The 26,893-nt window shown below is 38.6% G+C and overlaps 1 protein-coding gene and 1 pseudogene across 1 annotated transcript in view; one reads left to right on the top strand and one right to left on the bottom strand.

Moving 5' to 3' along the window:
• LOC102263619 (potassium channel subfamily K member 2) overlaps nt 1-26,893 on the bottom strand; it is a 46,239-nt gene that overhangs the window by 13,664 nt on the left and 5,682 nt on the right. The window contains exon 4 of the mRNA XM_005868508.2: nt 13,998-14,137. Coding sequence (XP_005868570.1) covers nt 13,998-14,137 — 140 coding nt within the window. The remainder of the gene's footprint in view (nt 1-13,997; nt 14,138-26,893) is intronic.
• On the top strand, nt 5,659-9,377 carry LOC106726481 (annotated as a pseudogene).

Here is a 26,893-nt window from a genome sequence, read left to right as displayed (position 1 = left end):
CAGTATGGTGTTTCCTCAAAAAATTAAAAATGGAACTCCCATTTGACCCAGTCATCCCACTTCTAGGACTATATCCCAAGAAATCAGAAACACCAATCAAAAGGATATATGCACCCCTATGTTCATAGTAGCACAATTTACAATAGTTAAGATTTGGAAACAGCCTAAGTGCCCATCAGCAGATGACTGGATTTAAGAAACTGATATACCTATACAATGGAATACTACAATGCTGTAAAGAAAAAATTCTTACAATTCGCAACAGCATGGATGGACCTGGAGAGCATTATGCTAAGTGAAATAAGCCAGTCTGAAAAAGATTTCACATGATCTCACTCATTTGTGGAATATTATGAACAATATAAACTGATGAACAAAAATAGACCTAGAGACATAGAAGCATTGAACAGACCGTCCAACCTCAGAGAGAAGGGGGGGGTGCGGTTAAGAGATAAAGCAAAGAACTTATATGCATGCATATAAGCATAACCAGTGGACACAGACAGTAGGGGTGTGAGGGCATGTGCTGGGAGATGGGAGTGGCCCGGGAGAGGTCAATAGGGAAAAAAGGAGACATATGTAATACTTTAAATAATAAAGAATATAAATTATTTAAAAAAGAATAAAAGCATAATTGGAAAACAATGCGAAACCAAAAATCCCCCCACTTGATTCAACAAGTCAAAGAAGCAGAGAGGGTTCAAGAATGCAATGTGTTCACTGCACACACAGCAAGTGCTCAGGGCCACCTCTGCCAGACGCAGGAGAGCACTGCCCATTAGTTCTACAGAAACAGGACTTGCTCTGTCTTACACTCATGCCATTGAATTTCCATGAAGTTGCCCAAACTCTAATGAGGCTGCCTAAGAAACAGGAAGACAAGACAGGAAATAAAAGAAGGAACGGTGGAAATACCAAGAAAGTGACAGCAAGGCAGGCTAGCTCTCAGCCTGGTGTCCTACAAGGGGATCAGACACGCCCTGAACCTGTCTCCCCAGCTGTGTCCAACTGATGGCTTACAGGGAAAAACAACTCCTCTAAGTGAAAGGATAAGACATAGGAGGCGTCCATTGTGAGAGGAAAGTCAAAGAACTATATTTTAATATTCCTTCAGCAAATGCTTCTGACACTGTGGCAAGGCAGCATGACAGCAAACACGTGTCCAGCCCTCGCCTTCGGCATGGGAGCTGTCCAGAGCATCTTCTCAGATGATACAAATAATAAAGAGAGACAGCGAAATGGAACCCCTTCCCTTCCACGCTCATCTCCTCGGGCAGGCTGACTTTCACATACAGCCTTTATCATATCACTTTATGCTTCAGAGCACAATTTAACCTACTTCTGTCTGTATCCATTTAATAGACAGCTGTATTATAGTGGGTTTCTATTATACCTTGGTCTGGTTATTTTATGAAGCCTGTATTACACCGAGTACTAAAGTGGTAAGGAATATTCAAGGAAGGTGAGAAGGCGGGGAGAAGCAATGACAAATTCAAATCCCTCTCCAGGCATCTTTCCAGAGTTACTTATTATTTTTGATATTGACTGCAAACCCAGCTTCATTATCGCTCACATTAAACCAGTGCTCACACTGGGGAGTGAGATGGAACTTTTGCCTCAGTTTGATTATAACATCTTCAGGGCTCATCACAAAGCTCTCAAAGGCTTTAACTATTCCCAAGTTCCCCCCACTAGCCTCCTTATCTTCTTTTCCTTCAGAAGTAAAAGTTGGTTGCTTGTACATTTTGAATGATGGAAGGTAGAAAATTCCACGAAAAGAGATAAAAACAGTCAATTAACCAATTCATTTTTCTCTAGTTTAAAAATCTCCTCAAAATGCTAGACTGTCCAATAGGGGACAAGCCACACATATACCCAGCTACCCGAGAGCTCTAGAAAATACGAGAACCTCATACTATTCATCGATGCCAAATGTGGATAGACAAATGGGATGCATTTTTAATAGTAAACAGGTTCAAAGAGGCAATGATGAGCCATGTACATCTAAAGTTGTTTCTGGCTCCATTGGAAATGTTAAATGAGGGATGCTTGCAAAGACTCACAAATAGACAGCAGGAGAATTAAGTTAAACATAGGACATTTTTCGAATATTAAATTCTAGAACTTTCTCGTTTCTTAAGAATTTTTGAAACAACACTTTTGAGTTATGGGCTTTCAAATTATAAAACTTGTAATCAGGAGAGCCTACAGCTTATTTGTGAAGGTAGGGATTCTAGAGGCAACTTCAAAACACGTTTCCAACACTTCCTCTGTTTATGTTAAGGAAGTACTGTTTTATGAGATTCAGCTTTAGCCTATTACTATGTAACAATAACTATCATTTCTAATAATTCCATAGCTATAATGCTTATGAAATTGGGGGAGCTTTTTTGTAAAATTGAATCTGCTTATTTAAAATAAGAGCCCAGCTGGTGTGGCTCTCTCATCATTGGTGTTTCTACCTTTCTCTCCTCTTTCCTTTCTCTCTGAAATCAATAAAAAATATATATTTTTTAAAAAAGCAGGTTGCTCTATTTTACTTCAACTCTTACCTGATGTTTCTATTTATATAAAACCACTAGCAATTCTTAAGATAAATGCAAATATTATTTCAAATAATATACAGGGTGTCCCAAAAAATGTATACACACTTTAACAGCTGATAGCTCAATTTTATAAATGAAATGTATTTTAATAGCACTGTCTTTATGTGTATACATTTTTAAGACTCCTATATCTGCAAATAATATAGCTAAATCTATCAGAGATTTGGAAATTAAATTCAGCAAATATGAGCACAGTGCATAAAGTTTAAATCTCCCAGATGATGATGATGATGATGATGACAGCGATGTTAATTCTTTCCTTAAACTACAGCAACAATGTTTATGCAGTTTACTGAATTATGTGAGGACAGGAGAGATTATAATCTAGAACAGACAGCCCCTTAATCTTCGTGGTTTCAAACAAAGCTTAATTTCTCACTCCAGCTAACTACCCATGCATGCAGCAAGGCTACCGCTCATTGCGGTTACTGGGAGACCCAGGCTGACACAGCACCCTGATCTCCTATGGTCATTGTGCCAGAAGCAAGGAAGCTCTTGAGGGGCTCAAGGCGCAGTTCAATCTTCTTCCCATTTTCTCATGTCAGTTCCGCCCACAAGTCATTGGCCAGAACTATTCATATGGTGCACCAACCACAAGAGAAAGAGGAAATGCAATGCTAACAAGTCTGGAAAAAGAGAGAAATGGAAATAGTTCATGAGGAAGAACAAGGGTTCTCTGTCTTGATGAGAAGAGATTTTGTATATCTGTGTGTGTTTGTGTGTGTGTGTGTACATGCATATACATACACACATATTATTAATAGGAAGCTGTTCTTTGGTTCAAATCAGTTTGAAGCAGGAAGAACTAAATTTCCTTACTACAAATAGGGTGCCATCCACTGAACACTAATGAAATCCCCATACTTTGTTATAAAAGATGATCCAATAATTCCTGATTAAATGTCAATATTTCCCTCCTACTCTCAGCTCCAACTAACCACAAACAAACTAATACTCTTTTAGAAAGAGCCATCTATGAAGAGGAACTAAAAACAAATTCATTTTGTTGACCCATCTTTGTAAATACACTTGCTTGTGTTCTCATCAAACATAGGCTTTATTTATTTATTTAACACTTGCTTGTGTTCTCATCAAACATAGGCTTTATTTTTTTTTTTTTGTACAATGTGATTGATTTTAGCTCAGAATATAGGCAAGCACAATACTCTGGCTTGCTGCAGAGAGTCCAAAAACAATTTTAAAAGCAAAGTTCATAGTGGCTGCTTTTTCAAACACAAATTCTCAGAACAGATGGCAGTCTCAAAACAGTCAAAAGAGAAACATAACATTATATCTTGATGTATTAACTCCCTATAATGTGCTCTCTAGCTAAAGAAAATGAAATTACTTATATAAAGTGCTTTGAGGCAAAAACTATTAACTTACTTTCCTATTATGAACAAATGAATCGAAAAAATGACTCTTGCCATTACCAAATATTGCATTCTGTGAAATACTTGAAGCAAAAAGAAGACATAATTTATAAATAGTGAGAATTCAACCTAAAATCTAAAAGATAAGAAAGAAAGGAATCTTCCCACATATGTTTATTTTTTAAAGTACTAACTGAAATATTCTTTCTTGGCTTCATAAAATGAAAATACAAATGGATTCTACCTCAGTCACAATCAGACACCAGGAAATCTGTGGCTCTAATTCAGGAAAAGACTTAGGTAATCACAATGGGTAGATTTAAGAAACATTTCAGGTAGAAACTAGTTTTTAAGTTCACAGAACATCCAACATATTAAAAATTCCTATACCTACTTCTTTTCCTAGGCCATTCTGGACTCTCTGGGTTTGTGATGAACTTCCAGCAATAACATGCCCTAATGTTTTCTTGTTTGCATTTACTTATTTCAACCGGATAAGATTTTCAGACATGTAGGCACTCACAGCATTTGATGCTCATGAAGAACAATATCCCATATAATAAAAGCCTAATATGCAAATCGGCTGACCGGCGGAATGACCGATGGAACGACAGGTCGCTCTGATGTGCATTGACCACCAGGGGGCAGATGCTCAACGCAGGAGCTGCCCCCAGCCCACAGGGCAGCCAAGGTGGGTACCAGCGGGGGGCCCCCCCCGATTGCCCCGCCAAGGGAGGCAGAGGACGGGGCTGGCAAGTGGGTAGCGCCAGGCTCGCCAAGGCAGGTGCCAGCGGGGGGGGGGGGGCCCTGATTGCCCCACAGATCAGCCCTGATCACCGGCCAGCCTAGGGACCCTACCCGTGCATGAATTTCATGCACCGGGCCTCTAGTATGATGATATAAAGATGATAATCTTAGAACTTTACAGGATTAGGTGAATTGTGACAATATTTGATACTAATTTCTTCCAAAACCCATGAAGAAAAGAACAAGCATTTAGCACATCCCACTCTCTACCCACTGAATCTCCAAGCAGTCTCATAAAGGAGGTTCAATCTAATTTTTAAGAAAATGAGACTCAGAAAAATTAGGCGTTTTAATGAAGTTTATAGAACTAGTAAATAGTTAAGATAGAATTCTATCTCAATGGCCTCCAAAGCCCAGGCGTTTATTCAGAAATCATAAAAATCATCTCTATTCATTTGAAAGAATATTAAAACTTTAGGTTTCAAGATTCACTGGTCATATGGTAACACAATTCATGATCAAACTATTCATAAAGCTCTTCTTTGTAGCTACATAGTAACAGATGGGTTAGACTGGAGTACTTCTAATATGTTGATATTACTTATGTATAAAATAAAAATAAGAAGAAAAGAATGACAATAACAACAACATGACCAACTCCTTCAGCCTTTGGAAGGCAGCATAGCAAAAAGTCTGGAAGGCTGGGCGGAGGGGTCAAGCCTTCTAGGATGATTACTGATCCTACCACTTACCACCTACCAGCTGAGTGAACTAAGCAAATCACCTTACTACCTCCCCATGCTTCCATTTCCTTATTGGAAATTATTACTTGACCGCTGTGGACTTTACATCATTATCTCACTTAATATTTTGAAAGAAATAAAGTCTATTCTAGAAGAAACGTATTTCTGTTTTACCGCTCTCAAATCCTATTTTTGGCGTGTATTTTGACTTTCCTAACATTTGACCCTCAATGGTTCATAGTCCACAACATAATACTGAGACTATACAGAGACGTAACCTGGGATCTTGGATCTACAGAATGACGGTTCATAAAATTCACTTGGACATTAGACATGCACTCATGTGTGAGAGTTACTGTGGCCTTACAGCATAATATACGGATTCTATTATTTCTTTTATTTTTATTCTCCTTTCCTATTGCCTATTTACCAAATAAGTAACAACTTGCTGAGTTTGGGACTGGAAAGGGAAGGAGCTTTCTCTTTGGCCTGACTAGCAACAACCCAACACAGACCACTGGGTGAACAAAAGTCTGACTCCTCTGACCTGTTCCCCCCAGCACAGAGGGATAGAAAACAGAGGCCCTTCCTGGGCGCTGAGCTCGCGGGTGGCGGCAGCCCCCTTCCCGCCGGTGCTGCTCGCCTCCAGCTCCCCTCGGCCACCTTTCCCTGCTCTGGGGCGGCCCGCGCGGGGGCTGAGGGGCCCAGGGCAGGCAGGTCTGAGCCTCCTCCCGCGAAGCCTTGGCCCCTCGGCCTGGTTTACGGCTCCTTCCGATCCTCCGGGCCCAGCCAACTGGCCGGTCCTGGCGCAGCCGAGGCCAAAGCAATGGGAACCCCTCCGCGGTGTACCCGACGCGCACGGGCCTTCGCAATGCAAGCAGCAGTGTCGTCCAGGAAACCGGAAGCCCGTGCTGGGGAATGGACTTCGGGGCCCTGCGTAGCCTGACCTGGGCTGTCATGGATACGCTGGTGGAAGGTGACGTCCGCATTCTAAACCACGAAAAAGCCCACCGGAGAGACACAGCGACTCCCTCTCAACACACTGAGATGAGTCTGTTGCCTCACATTTTTGCCCCTATCACTGCACATGAAGACATCAGAAAACGACTCAAGAATTGAGAGAGAACTCTCCTAAAGTAAAGAGTAAGGTTTTTGGAAGAAAAGCTTACAGGCGCTCTATTAGATGAAGAAACAAGTTCTGTGGGACGGGAGCAAGTCCCAGTAAATAAGGCCTATCATGCATATCGAGAGGTTTGCATCGACAGAGATCATTTAAAGAGCAAATTGGATAAAATGAACAAAGACAACTCTGAATCTTGGAAAGTACTGAATGAACAGCTGCTGTCTAAGGAGGTAGAACTCCTCCAGCTAAGAACAGCGGTGGAAACTCAGCAGGTGATGAGGCATTTAAATCCACCTTCATCAAACGGGGGTGGTGGAAAAGTTGGGTTGTGACCTGAAGATCCATGGCTTGGAACAAGAACTAGAACTGATGAAGAAAGAATGTCAGTCTCAGAATAGAGCTATAAAAAGCCAAACAAAGGGGTCAGGAAGGCGATCTGCAGAGCAGAGATCTCCAGAAACTAAGCATTTCAAGTGATGATATGCAAAATGTATACTGGGAGCTGGAGAGAGAAATGTCCAATTTACATCTGGTGACTCAAGTACAGGTTGAACTACTGAGAAAACTGAAAACCCCAACTGTGGTCAAGAAAGCCTGTGCCCCTGTAGGACTCACGGAAGAGCTTGGGAAAGACAGGACAAAACTGCACTTGACGCATTTCACTGCAACATACAAATGACACCCCCCGCCCCCTCACCACATCTTCCCATTTACCAGGAGATGGGAAGATTTTATCAGAGAAAGCAATTCTCCAATCATGGACAGATAACGAGAGACCCATTCCTCACAACTTTTCAAACTTTCAGGAACACTACTCGTACGGCAGAAATTCTTTGGAAGATAATTCTTGGGTACTCCCAAGCCCTCATAAACCAAGTGAAACAGCATTTGGGGAGACTTTAAAAAATAAAACTTTGCCTTTACCCATCCTGCCATCCCCGCATAACTTGGATCAATGTAATCAAAACTGCCTTTATAAGAATCAATTCTGAAGAGATCTATGACTTGGTCATGGGGTTGCTGTACCTCCCACAAGAGTATTCTTGAGAAATTATTTAATAAACTGAAAGCAGGTTTTGATTAAACTTTTGCAAAGTTCTTCAATGTACACATTTGCACATACTGTAACATATTATGTAGTTGATTTTCCAGTATGAGAGCGCAACCCTCCAACTTCACATTTTGGCTAAGAATCAAATATACACTACTAATAAATTAATAAACTTGAGGTGTTTCAAAAAGACAAAAGAAAACAGAGGCCCTTTATATATGCCTTATTTTGAATAGCCCATAGTGATATGGCTTGCCTCTATTTTATTCTTACCTACTGTACAAAAAAAAGAGTTACATGCATTAAAATATAAACCTGTGAAGTCTAATGATCATTGTATATTGTGCCCATAGTCCAACTCCAAATAATCATTCATAATTACTATCTCAACAAGAGAATAAATACTAAGGAAAAAATGGAACTAAAGAATAATTCTCCATCCCCCAAATATGTTAGAAATCAAAGCAACAACTACAAAGCCTGATGTGCTCTCTGAAGATTAAAGAAAAAAAGGGAGGAGGGGGAAATAAGTAAAAGCCAGCTATTTTAAGAACTAATCAAAGACTAAGTGCCTTTATATTCAAAACTCCGTTTTCCATCTCTAAAGGAAAAGAAAAGCAAACATTATAAAGATCCATACGAAAAGGAATCACCATGTAACCCTTCTGATACAGAGATCAGCCCCAAACTACCACAGGTGAAGACTTACTCCCAGAACCTAACACAGCACTCATGACAGAGTCCTTAGTCTGTATCTTTTTAATGAATGAATAATTGGGTGATTTAGGGATGAATTAGACCTTAAATAATCTCCTAACTGGCCTCCAAGCCTCCAGGCTTTCCCCTTTCCTGCTGCTTTGACACTCATTCCACAGCTCACCCCTCCACCTCCGCCCCACAACATCCATATGTACCATGTATTTGTGCCTAACAGTACCCTGGGTCAGGGCTGCTGCCTTGCTCAACTCCAGGGAGCACTATTCACAGCTTTCTACATTTTGTGCTGCAAAGGATCCCGCTTCCAGAAAATACACCATAAATGCTGCTCTTTGGACTGTGCTTGATGCACCTGCCCAGAGAAGTATCTTAGGCTGTACCCCCTCCACTGCACAACTGCAGGGGACAACATTTACAGAAGTGACATCCCTGGAGCATAACCTCACTAAAAATTCCAATTACTTTATTTCTCTATTTTGTGTTATTGTGTCAGCCTTTTCTTGGATTCCATTTCTTCCCCACAGTCTTTAGCCATTTGGATCCATTAGTTTAACTGTCTTTTCTTCAAGACCTCAACTCCTTTGACCTTCCAACAGACCCCTACTGTGAATCAATTTATTAGACAATGTTTTGCTGTAACAGTCCTTTATAGTCTCTACATTCACCCTCTTAAATGAAGGTGTTACTCCAAGTTCCAAAGGTAGCTCTTTTGTGGACTTACTGTACAAATCTTCATTAGGTGACTTCATCTGTACTCACAACTTCCATTGTCATGTATGTCATGATCACCCCATGCCCCCAATCTATTTCTCCAGCTCCCATCCTTCTGACATTCCAGGCATGCATATCCAATCATCTACACCCGAATTAGCCACCTAGATGTCCATCCATCCATCAATCAAAACATGTCCAAAATCTATCATTTTCTGTGTTTAATACCAGCCAAAGCTAGAATCATAAATGCCATCCTCTCTTTCTCTCTCTCTTTTTTTATTGATTTTAGAAAGGAAGGGAGAGGGAGAGAGAGATAGAAACATCAATAATGAGAGAGAATCATTGGTCAGCTGCCTCCTGCACGCGCCAAACTGCAACCCAGGCATATACCCTGACCTGGAATTGAACCTGACCTCCTGGTTCATAGGGTGACGCTCAACCACCGAGTCATGCCGGCTGTGCCTCCCTTTCTCTTACTGCCCATAGCTAATGAATCACCAAACCCTATTCCTTCTGGCCCCCAAATACTTTGAAATCCCTACTTTCATCTCTGTGCCCGTGTGATCAGGCAACAGATCTTTATTCCATGCAATCATCTCCCAGCTGATTTCCTGCATCCCGCTTTGTTTCTAAGCCATCTTCCTCACTGTTGACAAGGTCATTCATTCTCTCACTTAAAGTCCTTCCATGACTCCCTAGGGTTTTCAGAATAGTATTGTTTCAAATGTTCCCACGTGAGTAATGTAAATGGTAGCAAAATGAACTATATGCATAATAAAGATGCCTATTCCCTGCTTGCTTAGGAATTTGCCTTCTGAATTTTGTGACCACGTCTTATTTTTATTTCTCCTGCGTCAGATATTAGTATCACTGTATTATCCAGAATACCTAAATAATCTATATTTTCTAAATGGAAACATCAGTTCCTCAAAATAGGGCACATGGTTTTAGAAAAAGGTAGTCATATCAATTCTTATTGTTACACATGGGCCTACTTTCCATGAGAGATTTAAAAATAATGAAACAAACACTTTACAGAAAGTCGTTTGTCTCCATGGAAAAAAATATTGAGGTCATTACTATTTTCCTTGAGGAATGCACATCAATTGTAATTATATGTGACACTTCTAAAGCCTTGCAGTATCGTTCCAACTGATTATCTCCTCTCCAACTATGTCAGACGGGTTAGCCACACCAACATGTTTTATTTCAGCATGTTCATCAGAAGCTATTTCTCCTTATTTCTAAACATAATATTTTCATTAAAATTAGTCTTCATTGGAAACAATATATTTTAATATAAAAACAGAAATAAGAGCACATAGGATTGGTGCTATGTTTATACTTAAGCAATATATCATATTTGTTTTTAAACTATAACCTAACCAGATTATGTTACAAGATTATTTGTGGGGGTTTTTTTTAAATTATGTAAGATTGGAATTTATTATTTGTCAAAATCTTTTCATTCAAGGAAAGCATGTGTCTTAGCATTTTCAACTGGAGATTTAATGCTACTAGAATATATTACTTTGTATTTTCTTATGTTTTCTACTAGTTACATTTTTTAATAGGGAGGATTCCAAGTTATCAAAATGATTTGGCATTTTCATTCATCAAAATTAAAAACTAGAAATAACCTTGTTGCTTCTAAACATGTAGGGAGTATTTAAAAATTGGGGTATCTGGAACGATTTAGGTTAGAAGGTAAGAAATACAGACCGAACGGTCATGTGGCATGGTTCATCTATGTAAAGATGACAACTAGGATGCATTTAGTTGGTTTTTATTTAATTATGCCCTTTAGTGAGTTATTTCAAAATGAAAATGATCTAATAATCTTATTTCAAGAGTTGTAGAAATTCTAGTAGTATTTCATTTATAAAACTTTGGTCCTGATGACTTATAGATAAATTATAAATTGTCATTCCCTCCCTTTCTTTACATTTTCTGTTAAATTTGTGGCCTGATTTTGTCACTTCCCTAAACACCATTTTACATTAGAAAACACACATCTGCTTGAATTGACAGTCCCATTTCAACTGGCTCAACTGTCTGGTGCAGCTGCAGCTCCAGAGTATTCACATGAACTTGTTCATGGCCTTCACTCCCATGAACTTCCTACAGATGCAGCCACCAGAAAGGATGTTACTCACAAGGCGAGGTAGACGCCAAAAGGAAAAAAAATACTACTTTTCAGTGTTTAACAGCATGAAAACACAATGATACATCTCACACTTTTGGTTGCGAATCATGAAGATCATTCATAAGTATGCATACAAACTTGTTTTTCATGTGAAATAAACCAATTTATGTAGAAATTTAAGTTTATTTCAAAGAATGCTATTATGGCCTGAATTGCATTCTCCACAAATTCAGATGTTGAAGCCCAAAGCTCCAATGGGACTGTATTTGGAGATAAGGCCTTAAAGGACGTGGTTAAGGTTAAATGAGGTCATAGTGTGGAGCTCCAATCCAACAGTCCTGGTGTCCTTATAAGAAGAAGAAAGCCACCCATGCACTCTCTCCCCACGCATGTGCACAGAGGAAAGGCCGCATGAGGACACAGCAAGAAGGCACCATCTGCAAGCTGAGGAGAGAGACCTCCCAGACACCAAACCTGCTGGCACCTCCAGCCTCCCGAATTGTGAGAAAACCCGTTTCTGACAGTTAAGCCACCCAGTCTGCGGTGTTTTGCAATGGCAGCTGGAGCACTAGTCCAGATGGCTATCTCATTACTCTGAAGAAGCTCTGCACCATCAGTCCTATCCCCAAAGCACTGGTTTTTAACAGACAGCTTTTAAAACATTAATCAAATATTCCTGAATGTTTAATTAAATAGGGCAATGTGATGCAGACAAAATTTAGCCCTGTTCTATATGTGCCTTAGTGGCTTTCAAACTGTGATCCACAATATTATTAGTATGTACATATGTACATATGTATATAATATGTAGAAATGTATGTTTGTATATATGTAGAATGTTTATAATATGTGTATAAGATATATTTCACAAACTTACTTTTTCTTAACTGTAAGAGATATATTTTGTACAGTTCTATTTTATTTAAAAAATAAAGGCATGTGCGTGTTTCTAAGAAACCATTTGAAAGAAAGCCAGTTTATGGCTAGATGTTTGAGAAGTTCTCCTTTTGGCTACGTCATCTAAAATAGTTCCTATTTACAATTTCTTTTTTTCCTTAGCATCTCAAGATCCTTCAAAGTACATTGAAAATACATTATAGTGAAAATAGTCACAATTCATTCTCTCTCTCTCTCTCTCTCTCTCTCACACACACACACACACACACACACACACACACACAGAATGAGCTTGTCTAAGGCTAAGCCAAATAAGTTGATGTCCTATACCAGTGGTCAGCAAACTCATTAGTCAACAGAGCCAAATATCAACAGTACAACGATTGAAATTTCTTTTGAGAGCCAATTTTTTTAAACTTAAACTATATAGGTAGTTACATTGTTATTAACTTAATTAGGGTACCCCTAAGGCTTAGGAAGAGCCACACTCAAGGGGTTAAAGAGCCGCATGTGGCTCGCGAGCCACAGTTTGCTGACCACTGTACGTAGAACTTTTCACATGATTTAAAGTAGAACCTCAAGCAAATATTGTCTTGCTGATTTGTTCCTAATAAAAAGACTGGTTTTATGGTGCAACTAAGATATAGATGAATGCATACAGACTGAACACGTGAATGCCCAGCTGAGAAATATAGTATCCATGAAGGGAACTACTGGATAACTTATACTTTTTCTAATCACCATGGGTACCTTCAGTATTTATAAGAAATCATATGACTTGAGGATTTCTAAATAAAATTGTTTTGTCTGTAGAGATGAATTAATTCTATCATATCCTATTTTATTCTATTTCTTTTGGGTGTGTGTTTAAAGATCATTGCTTGTATCAATCAAAGATTTTGACACTGATGTCTCTTGGCTTATGAACAGCAGATAATGAATTGAAGGGGATAAAGAAAAACAATGGGTGCATATTTTATAGACTTGTTCTCTGAAAAAAATTAGTAAAATTGGCTAACAACCAGAACAAAAAAACACAAAATTCATACTATTCTATCACATTCAAACTAACAGGACTTCTGGACCTAAAAATATTAAATCAAAATTTAATTTCAGAGCTCTGTAATTTCAAAATCAGATTTAAATTTTAAAATTTCTAAAATGTCATGAGTCAAAATTCTGATATTCACTTCTATATATACAATTGTTCAAAATATGTAAAAGTGTATGTTTTTGAGCAGCTAAAATTAGTATATAAGGAAATTGGCCATAACACATACAACTTTGGGGCATATATGTGTTTGTATACATCTGGACTACCACACATTTATGTAGACATAAAAAAGGAAATACTTGACTAAATTCAATATTCCACAGTACATTCACTTTTTCATGCTACTGATACCTTGACAAAAATATTTTCTATTATACTTTTCTCTTATAATTTTCTATTATACATACTTTGAGAGAAAAAAAATGCTAAATTCAATATTCCACAGTACATTCACTTTTTCATGCTACTGATACCTTGACAAAAATATTTTCTATTATACTTTTATAATTTTCTATTATACATACCTTGAGAGAAAAAAATCAAACAAACTAAAGAACTAATGAAAAAAACACTTTAATTACATCCTTTTTAGCACAAATTACCCTAAGCACCTAGATAGCATCAGGAACATAGGAGTGTTTAGTATTTGGTAAGTGAATGAATTGTAACTCACATGATAGCTGTGTAAAACAAACTCATACCAAACATAAATGTTTAAAAATTGAATAATGTTTAAATACTGCTTTAAAATATAAATGTAAAAAAATTGTTACCGTTTATTAAATTAGCTAAATAGAAGTGTTTTTGAAAACTTCTTAATTCTTACCTCTTCCTTTGTCTTTTTCGAAATCACGCGGAGCCAGTCTCCAATCATGCTCAGGACAGCAGCAAAGTAAGCAAGTCCTACGAGGATCCAAAACCACACGACAGGCTTATAGAAGTCTAGGTATTCAATATCGGATCCACCTGTGAGAACGAAAACAAAGGAGAACAAAATAACTTTACATTCATAAGTGGTAACAATATAGACATTTGCTAAAATATGGCTTGCAAATCAGCAATTTTCTTGTCAATTGACCCATGTTATTTCCTTCACATGAAATTCCTCCTTTCCCTCATGCAATCCTTATCTATTTTTTCAACCACCAGTTTAAATTTCATTAATTCTCCAGATCATAATATTTTCTTGTTCCTTGTTTCTTTTTTTATTTATTACAATGTGTCTTATAATTAAGTCTAGCACTTTACTCCAAGGTCTCTTTCCACCTCAGTTTTAACAAGGAGAAGATAGAGATGATATATGTTAATTCTTTGGTATACATTTAATTGAGTAAAATTACCTTATTACCAACCAATTCATACTAACCAGTCAATACATGCTACCCAATCAATTCAATGATAACCTGGACAGAGAGTGGTTCTTATTTTAAAATCATCAATCCAATAGATTGATAACAAATGGCAGAGACAATGCCTTAGTAGGTCTCATTTAAACAGTAATTTGCAGGTAATGCTGTCATTCTCTGTTCTCTGACTTTTTGGAATTCCCATGTTTGCCATAAATTTAAATCTCTAGCTCTCAAGAAAAAAAAAAAATGACAAAGGAGCTCTTTTGCTTCATTCTAATCTTTACTTCTCCATCCATTTGGTACAATAACTGCACCTATGAGAATGTGAATACATTTCAACACATCCCTCCTTCAGCACATTTTAATGGGACGCATATTAAATCCCAAACACTGAACAGTGACTTTTTTTTTCACAAGAGATGGAAAGAAAGCTCTCTCTTAAGAAATTCGTAATTTAGCCCGAGAAAGCCTCACATAGACAATTAACCATAATGGGATATATCCAGTGACAGCGAAAGAATAAAATTGTGCTAAGAGAGGACACAGAAGAAAGGATTTTTACTTCTGGAAGGAGGAAGGCGAGTAGACAGAAAATGAGTCTTATGTGATGAGGATCAAAACAGAGAAATATTTAGGTGGAAATGTGTGGTATATTCAAAAGATATTTAGTAGCAGCTAAATCTATATATATATATGGATGAGTGCCAGGGAGTAGATGGGTAGAAGAGAAGAATCTAGAAAAAGGAAGTTGTGTCAGGTTGCAAGAACTGGCTCCTGACACCAATGGGGAGTAGGTAAAAGTGGACAGACAGGTAAGTCCTATATTCATGTTTCACTATATGCACAGAAAGATCTAGTGGCAGAAAGGAAGGGCTGACAGGGAAGCCCGTTAGAAAGTTTTGTTCTAAAGGAGCTAAGAAATTACTGTGCCTGAGTTGAGGCTGGAATGGAAAAAGAGGCATTTTGGAGACAGAATCATCAGGCATTAACAACCAGTTAGTTGGTGTGATAAGTAAAAGGAAGGCTCTAGAATGACCAGAGGCCCTCACGTGGGAGATGTGCCAGCAACTGAACAGGAAACACGGTGGAAGGAAGAGTGACAAAGAAGAGAGAAGCAACCTAAACTGGGACATGATGGGCTTGATGTGCTTGAAGTACAAACAGGTGTAGATACCCAATAGGATCCTTAAATTTACAGGATCAATAGCAGAGAGACTGGGATGTTTAAACAGGGGCCCATCCAATCATAAAACAGCTAATAAGTAGCCACTATTCCAGTGATGGCGAACCTATGACACGCGTGTCAGAGGTGACACACGAACTCATTTTTTTGGTTGATTTTTCTTTGTTAAATGGCATTTAAATATATAAAATAAATATCAAAAATATAAGTCTTTGTTTTACTATGGTTGCGAATATCAAAAAATTTCTATATGTGACACGGCACCAGAGTTAAGTTAGGGTTTTTCAAAATGCTGACAAGCCGAACTCAAAAGGTTCGCCATCACTGCACTATTCATTAAAAAACTAATATAATGCCCTGGCTGGTGTGGCTCCATTGGTTGGAGCATTGACCCATGCACCAAAGGGTCTTGGGTTCGATTCCTGGTCAGGGCACATACCCAGGTTGTAGTTCCGACCCCTGGTTGGGGTACATGCAGGAGGCAACCAATCAATGTTTCTCTCACATCGATGTTTCTCTCTCTCTCCCTCTCCCTTCTTCTCTCTCTAAAAGTCAATGGAAACATATCCTTGAGTAAGGATTTTTTTTAAATCAAGTATAAAATTTTGACTGTAACATTCCTTTATCTAAATTAAACTTTGAATTGCCTGCAATGACATTTTCAACTATTAAAGGGTCAGAGTAAAAGGAGACCATTTTTCTATCAGGCAAATAATGTTAACTTCATTTAAGAATACATTTCAAAGTAAATAATGTTCCTTCAAAATGTTGTGAAAATTTTTTTCCTTGTGCAGTGTTTTTTTAAAAAACATCTTTTCTGGAAAGGATTATGGAGGCTAAATGCATCTCACCATGGTTAAGACTTGGCCCTGGGGGATGCAGCTCTACGGATTCACAAAAGTGACTTAAGAAATGTGTGTGGAAACTTGTCACATGATAGGCTCACTAGCGAATTCTATTTTTCAAATGTTTCCATTTCAATAAAACCAAAATGACATTTTTTCCGAGTACTTTCTCTTTCAAAACCAGAAAATCTTCATCCAAATAGTTGTGACTCATTTAACACTTAAATTCACCAAAATGTTGATATGAGGAGTCAGATCAAGCTCAAGATGACTTTTTATAAAATCTTCCTTCTTATAAACAGGATGTCACAGTTTGAAAAGAGTAAATTAGCTTAATCTCTAAAAGGTTTATATTTGGGCAAAATGTTTACCCCACAAGTTTCAGCGGATTCTAAGCCACGGTCGAGGGGACTGGAGGGGGCAATGTTTTCCCATTCTTAATTGCCACTCTTAAGATGAAATACCAGCAGTCAAAAGATCTAGGAAAAACTAATGTATATGGAGTATTGTCAAACAACTCCCAAATCCTGGCCACTTTCTGACAGCTGAGACTGATGAATTAATTTCCACCTTATTCAGTTCACTTGATCCAAGAATCTTTACCCAAATTAAATTATCTGCAGATAAGTTGCTAAAAAGAGCTATTGGATTTGTTTTAAATTAGAAAACATTCAAAAAATGTCTTGGCTGTTAGAAGTATTAATTTTAATCTGGCTACATTCAGGAAACCTATCCATGGGTCTCTTGCTAAGTAAGGACGCAGGGTAATTTCTCTGTCCTGGATTCACTCCCTGTAAGCTCCCTACCCCCAGGTCCACTCTGCCACTCCATAATTTTTTTTCCCCTCTTTCCACACACTCCCGAGACACGGCCTGCAGGATGCTACAGCCCACTGTGCACTTCTGGGATCCTCACCCACTTGGCAGAAACAGTCACCTCACTGCTGTTTTCTTTGTTGCCACCCAAAATATGCACACAGATCCTTTCCATTTTAAGAGCTTTTGGCTAATCATTATAGGAGAGTAGACAGATGGCAATAAAAGTAGCAAAGAGGGGTGGAAGCACACAGGTTTCAGGAATCTTATAAACTTTTCCAAGTAGTTAAAATAACTCTCTTCCTGACTCGCATATGATATGTGACAGCCTCTTTTAAAAGTCGCCATTGCTCTCTGGACGTCTTCTCCCTGGTGCTTAAGGAAGGAAACCAGCCACAGCCTAATCTCATCTTGCAGATTAAACTACAGGCACCAAATGTAGCCCAGGAAAGGTGTGGGCTATCATTAATGCTCGGGACTCATTCTCTCCCCAGATGTGTTTCCTAAAAATTTGAGGGAGGCTGTATTCCCACTCCTGACATTTCCACTGACTTAGGACAGGGCGATTAGTAAAACCATTTGTCCTCAGATTTAAGCCATAACTCCAGCTGCCTTCACAGTAATTAAGCTAATAATTCTTTTTTTTTAATTAAATCTTTACTGTTGAAAGTCTTACATATGACCCCCTTTTCCCCCTCACTCACCCCTTCTAGCCTGCCCCCACCGCCCACTCCAGGCTTTTACCTCCCTATTGTCTGTGTCCATGGGTTATGGATATATGCATACAAGTTCTTTTATCTCTTCCCACCCTTCCACCCTCCCCCACCTTCCCTCTGAGGTTCCATAGTCTGTTCAGTGCTTTATGTCTCTGGATCTATTTTGTTCATCAGTTTACAGTGGGGCCTTGACTTACGAGTTTAATTCGTTCCGAGACCGAGCTCGTTAAGGAGCTCGTTAACTCAAATTACTCTGTCAACTCAATGCAAAAAATCGGCCGAGAGACAGCTGGTATCTCAAAAAACTCGTTAGTTGGGACACTCGTAAGTCAAGGCCCCACTGTATTTTGTTCATTAGATTCCACATATGAATGAGATAATGTAATACTTGTCTTTCTCTGGTTGGCTTATTTCACTTAGCATCATACTCTCCAGGTCCCTCCATGTTAAGCTAATAATTCAAATTGCCATCGTTCTCACAGTCTCGTTCAGAACTCTGAAGTGAAAGACGGGTTTGTATTGGCTCCTTGAAATCTCAACAGGAAGTGTCCCCACTTTTCAACCGAGAAGACAGAGTCTCAGTAGGTAAAATATCGTGTCAGGTCTCCCAGGAAGGGAGGCAGCGGAGCTAGAATTCAAACCCAGGCCCGCCTGGCTCTGTATCCCAGGCTTTTGCATTGACCTGGTTGTCCATGTCACCTATGATGCCATCATTTATCCACCAGCCTTGTTTGCCCACACTGAATGGTAAACACCGAGCTGGGCTGCAAACACTAAATCAAACAAGTGTGCCCCTTCTCTTGCAGGGTCTTGCCTAGAAACCAGGTGAGTCTGAAGATAAGCATTATTTTACCAGAAGCCTCCTCACCTTGCTTCTGTCCTCATTCCAACAATGTCTAACAGTTGGCCCTATTTAAAGAACTTGCCTATACCATGCCCTCACACCTTAAATTTAATTTTCTTTCCCTGTGATACTCCTGACTCAGAGAATACTTATAAAAAAATGATGATGAAAGGAGACTTGACTTAGAGTGGTGAACACACACTATCATATACACATGATGTATTATGGAATTGTACATGTGAAACTTGTATAATTTTATTAACTAATGTCACCCCAATAAATTCAATAAAAATTTTTAAAAGAAGATCTAGCCTGGGAATCATCTAGCCATTCTGGGCTAAGTTATCAACATTATTTCTAAAATGCTATCTGTATTTTTATGTTTGCTTGACTTTATTTTTATTCATCAAAACCATCCTGCCTTAATATAAAGGGAGAAAAAAAACTTCCTGCTTTAGTATATGTTTCCTTTTTTATAGTAAAGCAATTTAACTGAATAACGTGTTTTCTCCATGCTTCAAGGACTAAAAGGCTCTTTCAGTAATGTTATAAATTCTATTTTCCTTTTTACAAATGGAAATATGACTTTAGTATTAAACACTAGCTCACCCACTAAACAAAGCTTCTCATAAGCCATTGAGTCAGAAAAACACAAGGTTACAAAAGATAAACCTGTCTAGCATTTGGACCTATATTTTGGGGAATTACAATTTCAGCATTCAAGACATTGTCCATTTCCTGTTCGGCACTTGGTCTAAAATTAGGAAAACTGACATTAGAACATCTCACGACCAGAAAGAAAGCAAGATCCACACACTGCCTCACTCACTCATCCTTTATGAGGATGGAAATTTATAAGGTGTACACAATTATCATCCCTAGAAATTACTGTTAAGACTCAAGATAGAGCAATTTGGATTTTTTTCATCAAATTTAGTACAATTTACTGCCAACCTCCCTAAGCCATAACTATTAATCATTGAATGATTTCCTTTTTTTTTTTTTGTCCATATGTTTCCACAATGCTACTAATATATCTATTCTGAATCCTGGAAGTTACATAACTTCTTCTCTACAGTCCCTAGGACTTCTGAGCCATCTGGGTCAAATGTAGCATATATCTATTCTGAATCCTGGAAGTTACATAACTTCTCTACAATTCGTAGGACTTCTGAGCCATCTGGGTCAAATCCCATTTGATTAATCATGTAGATAGCTATCAATTCTCTCATGAGTTCTCTGAGAGCCACTAGCTGAGTCAGGGTGGGCCTGACTCCTTGTAGAATTTCCTACACTATCCAACAAAATAACTACCAGGATCGGTAGCTCTTCCTGCATCTCACACATTCTATCCATAGGAACAGGCAATCATTATCACTAAGTGCTAAGCACAGTATGGAATATACAACATGTGCTCACTAAATTGCTGAATGAATGAATGATATAATACACCTGGCAGTCACATAAACCCTCTCTTTCCAATCAAAGCAGTTTGGGGAGCCACTACGGTGGTGATGGTAGTACTGACTGTTCTTTATCAGAACTCTTCCTCATCAGGTACTTTCCTTGTTATCCACTGAATTCCTGGCAAACTTTTGTTAGAGACCAGCTCCATAACAGCAGTTTTAATAACTGGCCTCTGACATAGTTGCAAAGCTTTTACGCATCATCAGGAACTGTTTTCTGCAGGGTTGCTATTAGAACAAACTGTTTTAAACAAAAATTTAAAAAAAAATCTTGCCGTGGTTTTTCAATAGAGATTTATATGTTTTCATGATAGAAATCCCCTTTCACTAATTAAGCAAGCTCTGAGCACTCCACTCACTGAGTCATGTTTTCGGTTATAAGGGAAAGCAATGGTGTGGTTACTAAAACCTACTTTTCCAATAATGACTTTGAAAATACAATTCTAAGAAAACTTAATTCTTAATATGAGATAAACAAATATATTTTTCCAACTCAAAAAAAAATGTGATGCCAAATGACTATACAACTGTGAAAATTTGTAAAAAATAATAAAAGTAAATGCACCAGAAGAAGAATCTGACCTGGGAAAGCCCCAAGTTATATTTTCTATAGGGAGGAACATAAGGAACAAAACACAAAGCGAGCTTTCAATAACTACGTGTGAGATGAAGAAAATGTCATTATTCAACTAAATATACTAAATTTCATGGATCAAAATTCCAAAAAGGGTATATCTGAATAGCTAAATAATGTATGTTCCAATGGGAAATGTGTTTTCATAATATCAACCATGAAGATTTCTTAGAATATCTAAATTTTTGGCAAAAACTTCTGCTTTTTATTAATAAAGTAGGTAATCTGAGCTCACTGCTTTGTGAAACTATAAATTTGCATCTGGCTTTCATTCAGTCATATTATCTCTTATGAACACGCCTGGTTTACTAAAAGGAGTATTTTAAGGACTTCTTAGGGCAGCTGCTAAACAATTCATGGAAATACATTCTTGTCTTGCATGATCCACTCTAACCCTAGCAGTATATATTAAAGAAGTCACTAGCTTTGAAAAATATTTTAAATTGTGTTAAGTTAGGTAATTAATTTTACTTTTCTCCAATTTTGAAGACCAACCAACTATGTTTATTCATATGTAAAAGAAAGGTCCTTTTTAGCCCTAGAACATTGAGCTCTAGAACACTGGGCCATCAGAAAGAAGCAGACAACAATCACTAAGATAGCCAACCAGCCACTAAAACACACCCCTTGCATAAATACAAAATTAAAATTCACTGGGAGCACCCTTGCCAGTGTGGCTCACTTGGTTGGGCGTCATCCATCACCAATAGTTGCAGGTTTGATTCCCAGTCAGGGCACATGCCCAGGTTGCAGGCTTGATCTCTGGTAGGGGGCATGCAGGAGGCAGCCAATCTATGTTTCACTCTCACATCAAAGTTTCTCTCCTCTCTCTCTCTCTCTCTCTCTCTCTTCTCACTTCCTCCCTTTCTAAAATTAAAAATATTTTTTAAAAAAATTTGCTGGGAGGGCTCTTCCTGCAGAAAAATTAGTAAGTGTTGACTTCCTCTATTCAATCACATACACAGAGAAACCTGAATGCTATGTGGTTTTGTCGTGATGAGTGGTCTCTAAATGCTTTTGATTCATTATCACCGCAATGAAAAGGTTCTGAGCATGCAAATTTAAATATATTTTCTTATGAATTAGAAATCTATTATGCGCTAATTTATATCATGCATTATATGACATGTAAGGAATGAGGCCTAAGAATACATAGAATCAGGAGTTGTCCTGTTTTCGTCCCATGGTAGAAAGTCTTATTGCATGGACTTTCTTGCTCATTCCCTGGGGATGAGCACTCGGCTTCAGAGTTCTGGTCTAAAACACCACATGCTCACTTGCTGCTCTTGGGATGTTCGTAATAGTTACACCAAGGTTACAATCTGTATCCTAAACATTTATACATCACTCTCTAAAATCTACTTTTCTTTTCATCACACCACAGTTTGAATTTGTCTTCCAAGAAGTTCAATGCAACAATGTAACTGATCCCTAATCCCTTGTCAAAGGACTTGCAGGCTTGAGAAGAGCACCAGCCAATGAGGGTGCATCACAAGAGGTTCAACTTGGTTTTCTTTGGAGGTTGAAAACCCAATAGAAAGATGAGAAGTTTTAAGTTACAGCAGTGCCTCTTGTTTTTCCCAGCAAAAAATACCAAAACGAAGTGAAAACACTACCTGCAGTGACATCTAATAGCAAGAGAGAAGGTTCTAAAAAGGTAAACAGCCAATAGTCCCCAGGTTCGGGTACTTGCCTTAACTCCACAGCTAATTGTACTTTAGAGTCTCAAAGCACCCAGAAGCAAAGACTATTTTTACATTGAACTATATGAGGCAATTCTTTCCCAAGGTCCTTTTAAAAAACTCATAATTTTTGTTTTTCCAAAGACTTTGGCAAAGGGCACACATTTCCTACCCAGCCTTTGCCACACACCTGCCCCCTCATCCACATTCTCATTCTCATTCCAAAAATGCTCCCTGTGCAAAAGGACCGAGGCTGTAAAGACTACAATACTAGGAGCAGGGCTCCACAAAGACCAAAATAGCTACAGCATACATCAATTAAGCAGACAGAGATACATCAAAAGCTGGTGTCAATCTGCCTCTTCTCTCATTTATCTTTCTCAGCATTTGCTAATGATTAGTAAAGTGTATTTCTACCATTTTTCACTATTTCCTCTGTAAAATTAATGAATTTAAAGAGGGTTACAACTAAAAGAAATCGCCGCGGCTCTAACCTTCAGGGTCGCCACTGATACACACACTTCACTCTGCAGGCAGGTGAGACTGAATATTAACAAGCCCACATGAGCTAGCCAGGTTCAGAGTGTTGATTTCTTAAAGTTAAAAAAAATTGTTTTTCATCTTCTACAAAACCATAAAGTAAAAATATTTGTCCTTTTTTTTTTCTGGTTACTCTGGTTGCAAATATCAACATTATTTTAGGATTCCACCCACATTTCTTTTATTTATAATTTTTGTTTCTTTAGAGTCTCAGACCATGTGGTCCCTATACTAGATTGACACAGTCTGCTGATTGTTGAAAATAACGCATACACTGTATTATAGCACTGGAATTTGCTAAGAGTGTAGAACTTAACTGTTCTCACCCCCCCCCCCCAAATAAGGGGCACATATGTGAGGAGATGGATGTATTAATTAACTAGGAGGCGGGAATCCTTTTACTAGTACAATGTCTATGTATATGAAAATGCCATGATGTATACTTAGAATATCTTACAATTTTATTTATCAACTGTATCTCAATAAAGCTGAAAAATAAATAAAATGGTGCATTACTATAAAAATAAACATTAAAAATAAAATCAAATCCAATGTTTTTCGCCTAAAAATAGAAGATATATCACCTAATACATATGTATTCTAGTTATGAGCCCTTGTTAAGTATGTTTATAAAGTGGTACAAGAGCCTAAGATTAACATGCCATGAGTGTAAGCTTTGTTATCATCAGTGTGTCTCACTTTCTCCTGTATTCATACACTTTCCACTTCTGCTTAAGCCAAGTACAGTGGGGCCTTGACTTATGAGTTTAGAGACCGAGCTCATTAAGGAGCTCGTTAAGGAGCTCGTTAACTCAAATTACTCTGTCAACTCAATGCAAAAAATCGACTGAGAGACAGCTGGTATCTCAAAAACCTCGTTAGTCGGGACACTCGTAAGTCAAGGCCCCACTGTAAATAGCTTTGATGAGAGGTAGAAAAATTGGTGTTTTAGGATAGAAGCGTGTAGTATATGGAGGTACAAATGTCTGAGCTTCTTCTCTCCACATTAACCTGGTTAGAAAACTCTAAGATCTCCAGCACAGGAGTGTGCCCTCCTGCCTCAGGGCCTCCATCCAACCCACAGATGTGTACACAGTATTTTTGACCAAAGCAAAGTGTCACTCATGAAAACATCCTCATCTTCAAAGATAGACGTTCCCCAAGAAGGAAGGCTTTGCCAGGTTACTGTAATTAGCCAATCAATAAAAAACATACGAACTATCAGCCTTCTGTGAGATTTTATAGAACACAACATGTTCTATAAACACAACATGTTCTCTTTCTGAAAACATTTAAGTGAGAAGTTTGGGTCAAGAAAGAACATTTTCTGATTCTCATTGTTGGAGGTCTTAAGTCTTAGCAAGCATTGCCGATATTAAATGCCCAACGTCCATTTAGACGTTTAAAGTTGGAGCAATTGTCTGTGTTTGAACAGATGAAATAAAAATAATAAGGACAAAACTAGGAGTGCCCAGAAGGGAAAACTGTACCAACTGCTAGTCTCCCTTATTTAGGAGCCACGGTATTTTTTCCAGGTGTTAATAATTAAACTAGAATGTGGCCACTTGTTAAACTTATGAGACTACAGTTCTTTATTTTTAGTTAAAGGTTTTGACTGCTGTAAAAATGTTATTTTGAATATATTTTAAATCGTAAGATTAAAAGAAAATTCTTTGTGCACTTTTTTTCATTTAATCGCAATGATTTTCAAGTTTCTACAAATAGGGTAATTGTAAAGCATTAAGCATTTATTTATGAAAAAAATGTATATATTCTCATTCCAAGAAATATAATAAATGAATGAAGTTGAATAAATGCTTTAAAGTTTACCATATTGCCAATGGTTTCACAACCATTCTCTTGTATTTATTTATTGATTAAGTAAAATAAAAATGATTAAGACTAAAAAAACAACAAGAAAACAAGAATAGTAAATAGCCAGAAAGTATAAAACTCTCCTAAAACTAAATTAGGCTGGTGAGTTTACTCTGGAAAATTTAACGGCACATTCCTACTATAACATTCAGCATGTTTTCCTAATACTTCCAACTGATTTTTTTTAAAGAATGGTTTAGATTTTCAGTAGCTGGTCAAAATGATCCATGATCACTTTATATTACTTTTACCACAATTATACTTTACTTAAAACTGGAGTTAGAACAATAATAATTAAATAATATAACAGGAAAAAGGAGAGTGGAAATGACAGAAATGTAAGTCCTAAGAGCTACAACAATAAAGCAAAAGCAAGGCGGTCCAGAGCTGCCTCTTGCTTCAACAGTGTTTGCACAGAACAGACCCAGGGACGCCCCTTCTCCCTGCCTCGGCCACCCTCCAGCCTCTTATCCAGTCTCCACCTTCAGCACCACCTCCGAGACCAGCCAACACACTGGCTTCATTTTTACCTTAACTCCTTATGCCAAACAACCATGAGCTCCCAGATTCCTCAGCATTATCCCACCTACATGGAGGCTGCGGTCAACCACCTGCCCCCCCCTCCCCCTGCCTCTGCTAAGAGCTACAACAATAAAGCAAAAGCAAGGCGGTCCCGGAGCTGCCTCTTGCTTCCATAGTGTTTGCACAGAACAGACCCAGGGACACCCCTTCTCCCAGCCTCTTATCCAGTCACCACCGTCAGCACCACCTCCGGGACCAGCCAACACACCGGCTTCATTTTTACCTTAACTCCTTATGCCGAACATCAGCATTATCCCACCTACATGGAGGCTGCGGTCAGCCACCTGCCCACCTCTCCCTGCCTCTCTGGGCCGCCCACACCTACCTCTCTCTGGGCTTCTATTTGGACCCTGAGGATGTGGCTCTCCAGGGCGTGGGCCGCTTCTTCCCCAAATTGGCAGAGAAGCTCCAGGGCTCTGAGCGCAAACCCAGCGCGGTGGCCGCACTCTCCCCCAGGACGCGCTGAGGCCTCCCCCAGATGAGTGGGCAGAACTCAGGGCACCAGGGAGGCCGCCCTGGACTTGGGGAGGAACCTGACCAGGCCCTGGTGGACCTGCAGGCCCTGGTTCTGCCCCCGCAGACGCTCAGCTTTGAAGTCCTGCAGAGCCACTTCCGGGTGAGGAGGTGAAGCTCATCAAGAAGATGGGCCACACCTGGCTCCCACCGCAGGCTGTGGCCCCAGGCTGGGCGGGCGAGTGGCCCTAGGAAAGGCTCAGCCTCCAGCACCACTAGGAGCCTGTGGAGCCCCGAGGCCTGTGAGGGGCCCCTCTACCTCCCCTGGTGTCTGAGCCTCTACCCAAAACCCCAGCCATTCTTTTAACCACCCTGAAGCCCTCTCCCGGGCATTGGACCAAATGGAACAATAAAGCTTTTTGCAGCAAATAAATAAATAAATAAATAGATAGATAAATAAATAAATAAGCAAACAGCAATTGAAATAACACATATGGAAAAGAAGAAATTAAAAAATAAATAAATAAATAAATAAATAAATAAATAAATAAGCAAACAGCAATTGAAATAACATATATAGAAAAGAAGAAATTTTAAAATGAATAAAAAAGTGGACACTTTAACAAAGGCCTAAAATATTTTCCTGAGAACTAAAAATTAAAGACGGTAAATATCTTAGAGAAAAGAAGTTCTTAAGTAGCTAAGAACATCTACGTTTTGCAGGTGTTTTTTAAACTA

This window comes from Myotis brandtii, unplaced genomic scaffold (assembly GCF_000412655.1).
Source record: "Myotis brandtii unplaced genomic scaffold, ASM41265v1 scaffold270, whole genome shotgun sequence".
Taxonomy (NCBI): Eukaryota; Metazoa; Chordata; class Mammalia; order Chiroptera; family Vespertilionidae; genus Myotis; species Myotis brandtii.
This window is presented reverse-complemented; position numbering and strand designations above follow the sequence as displayed.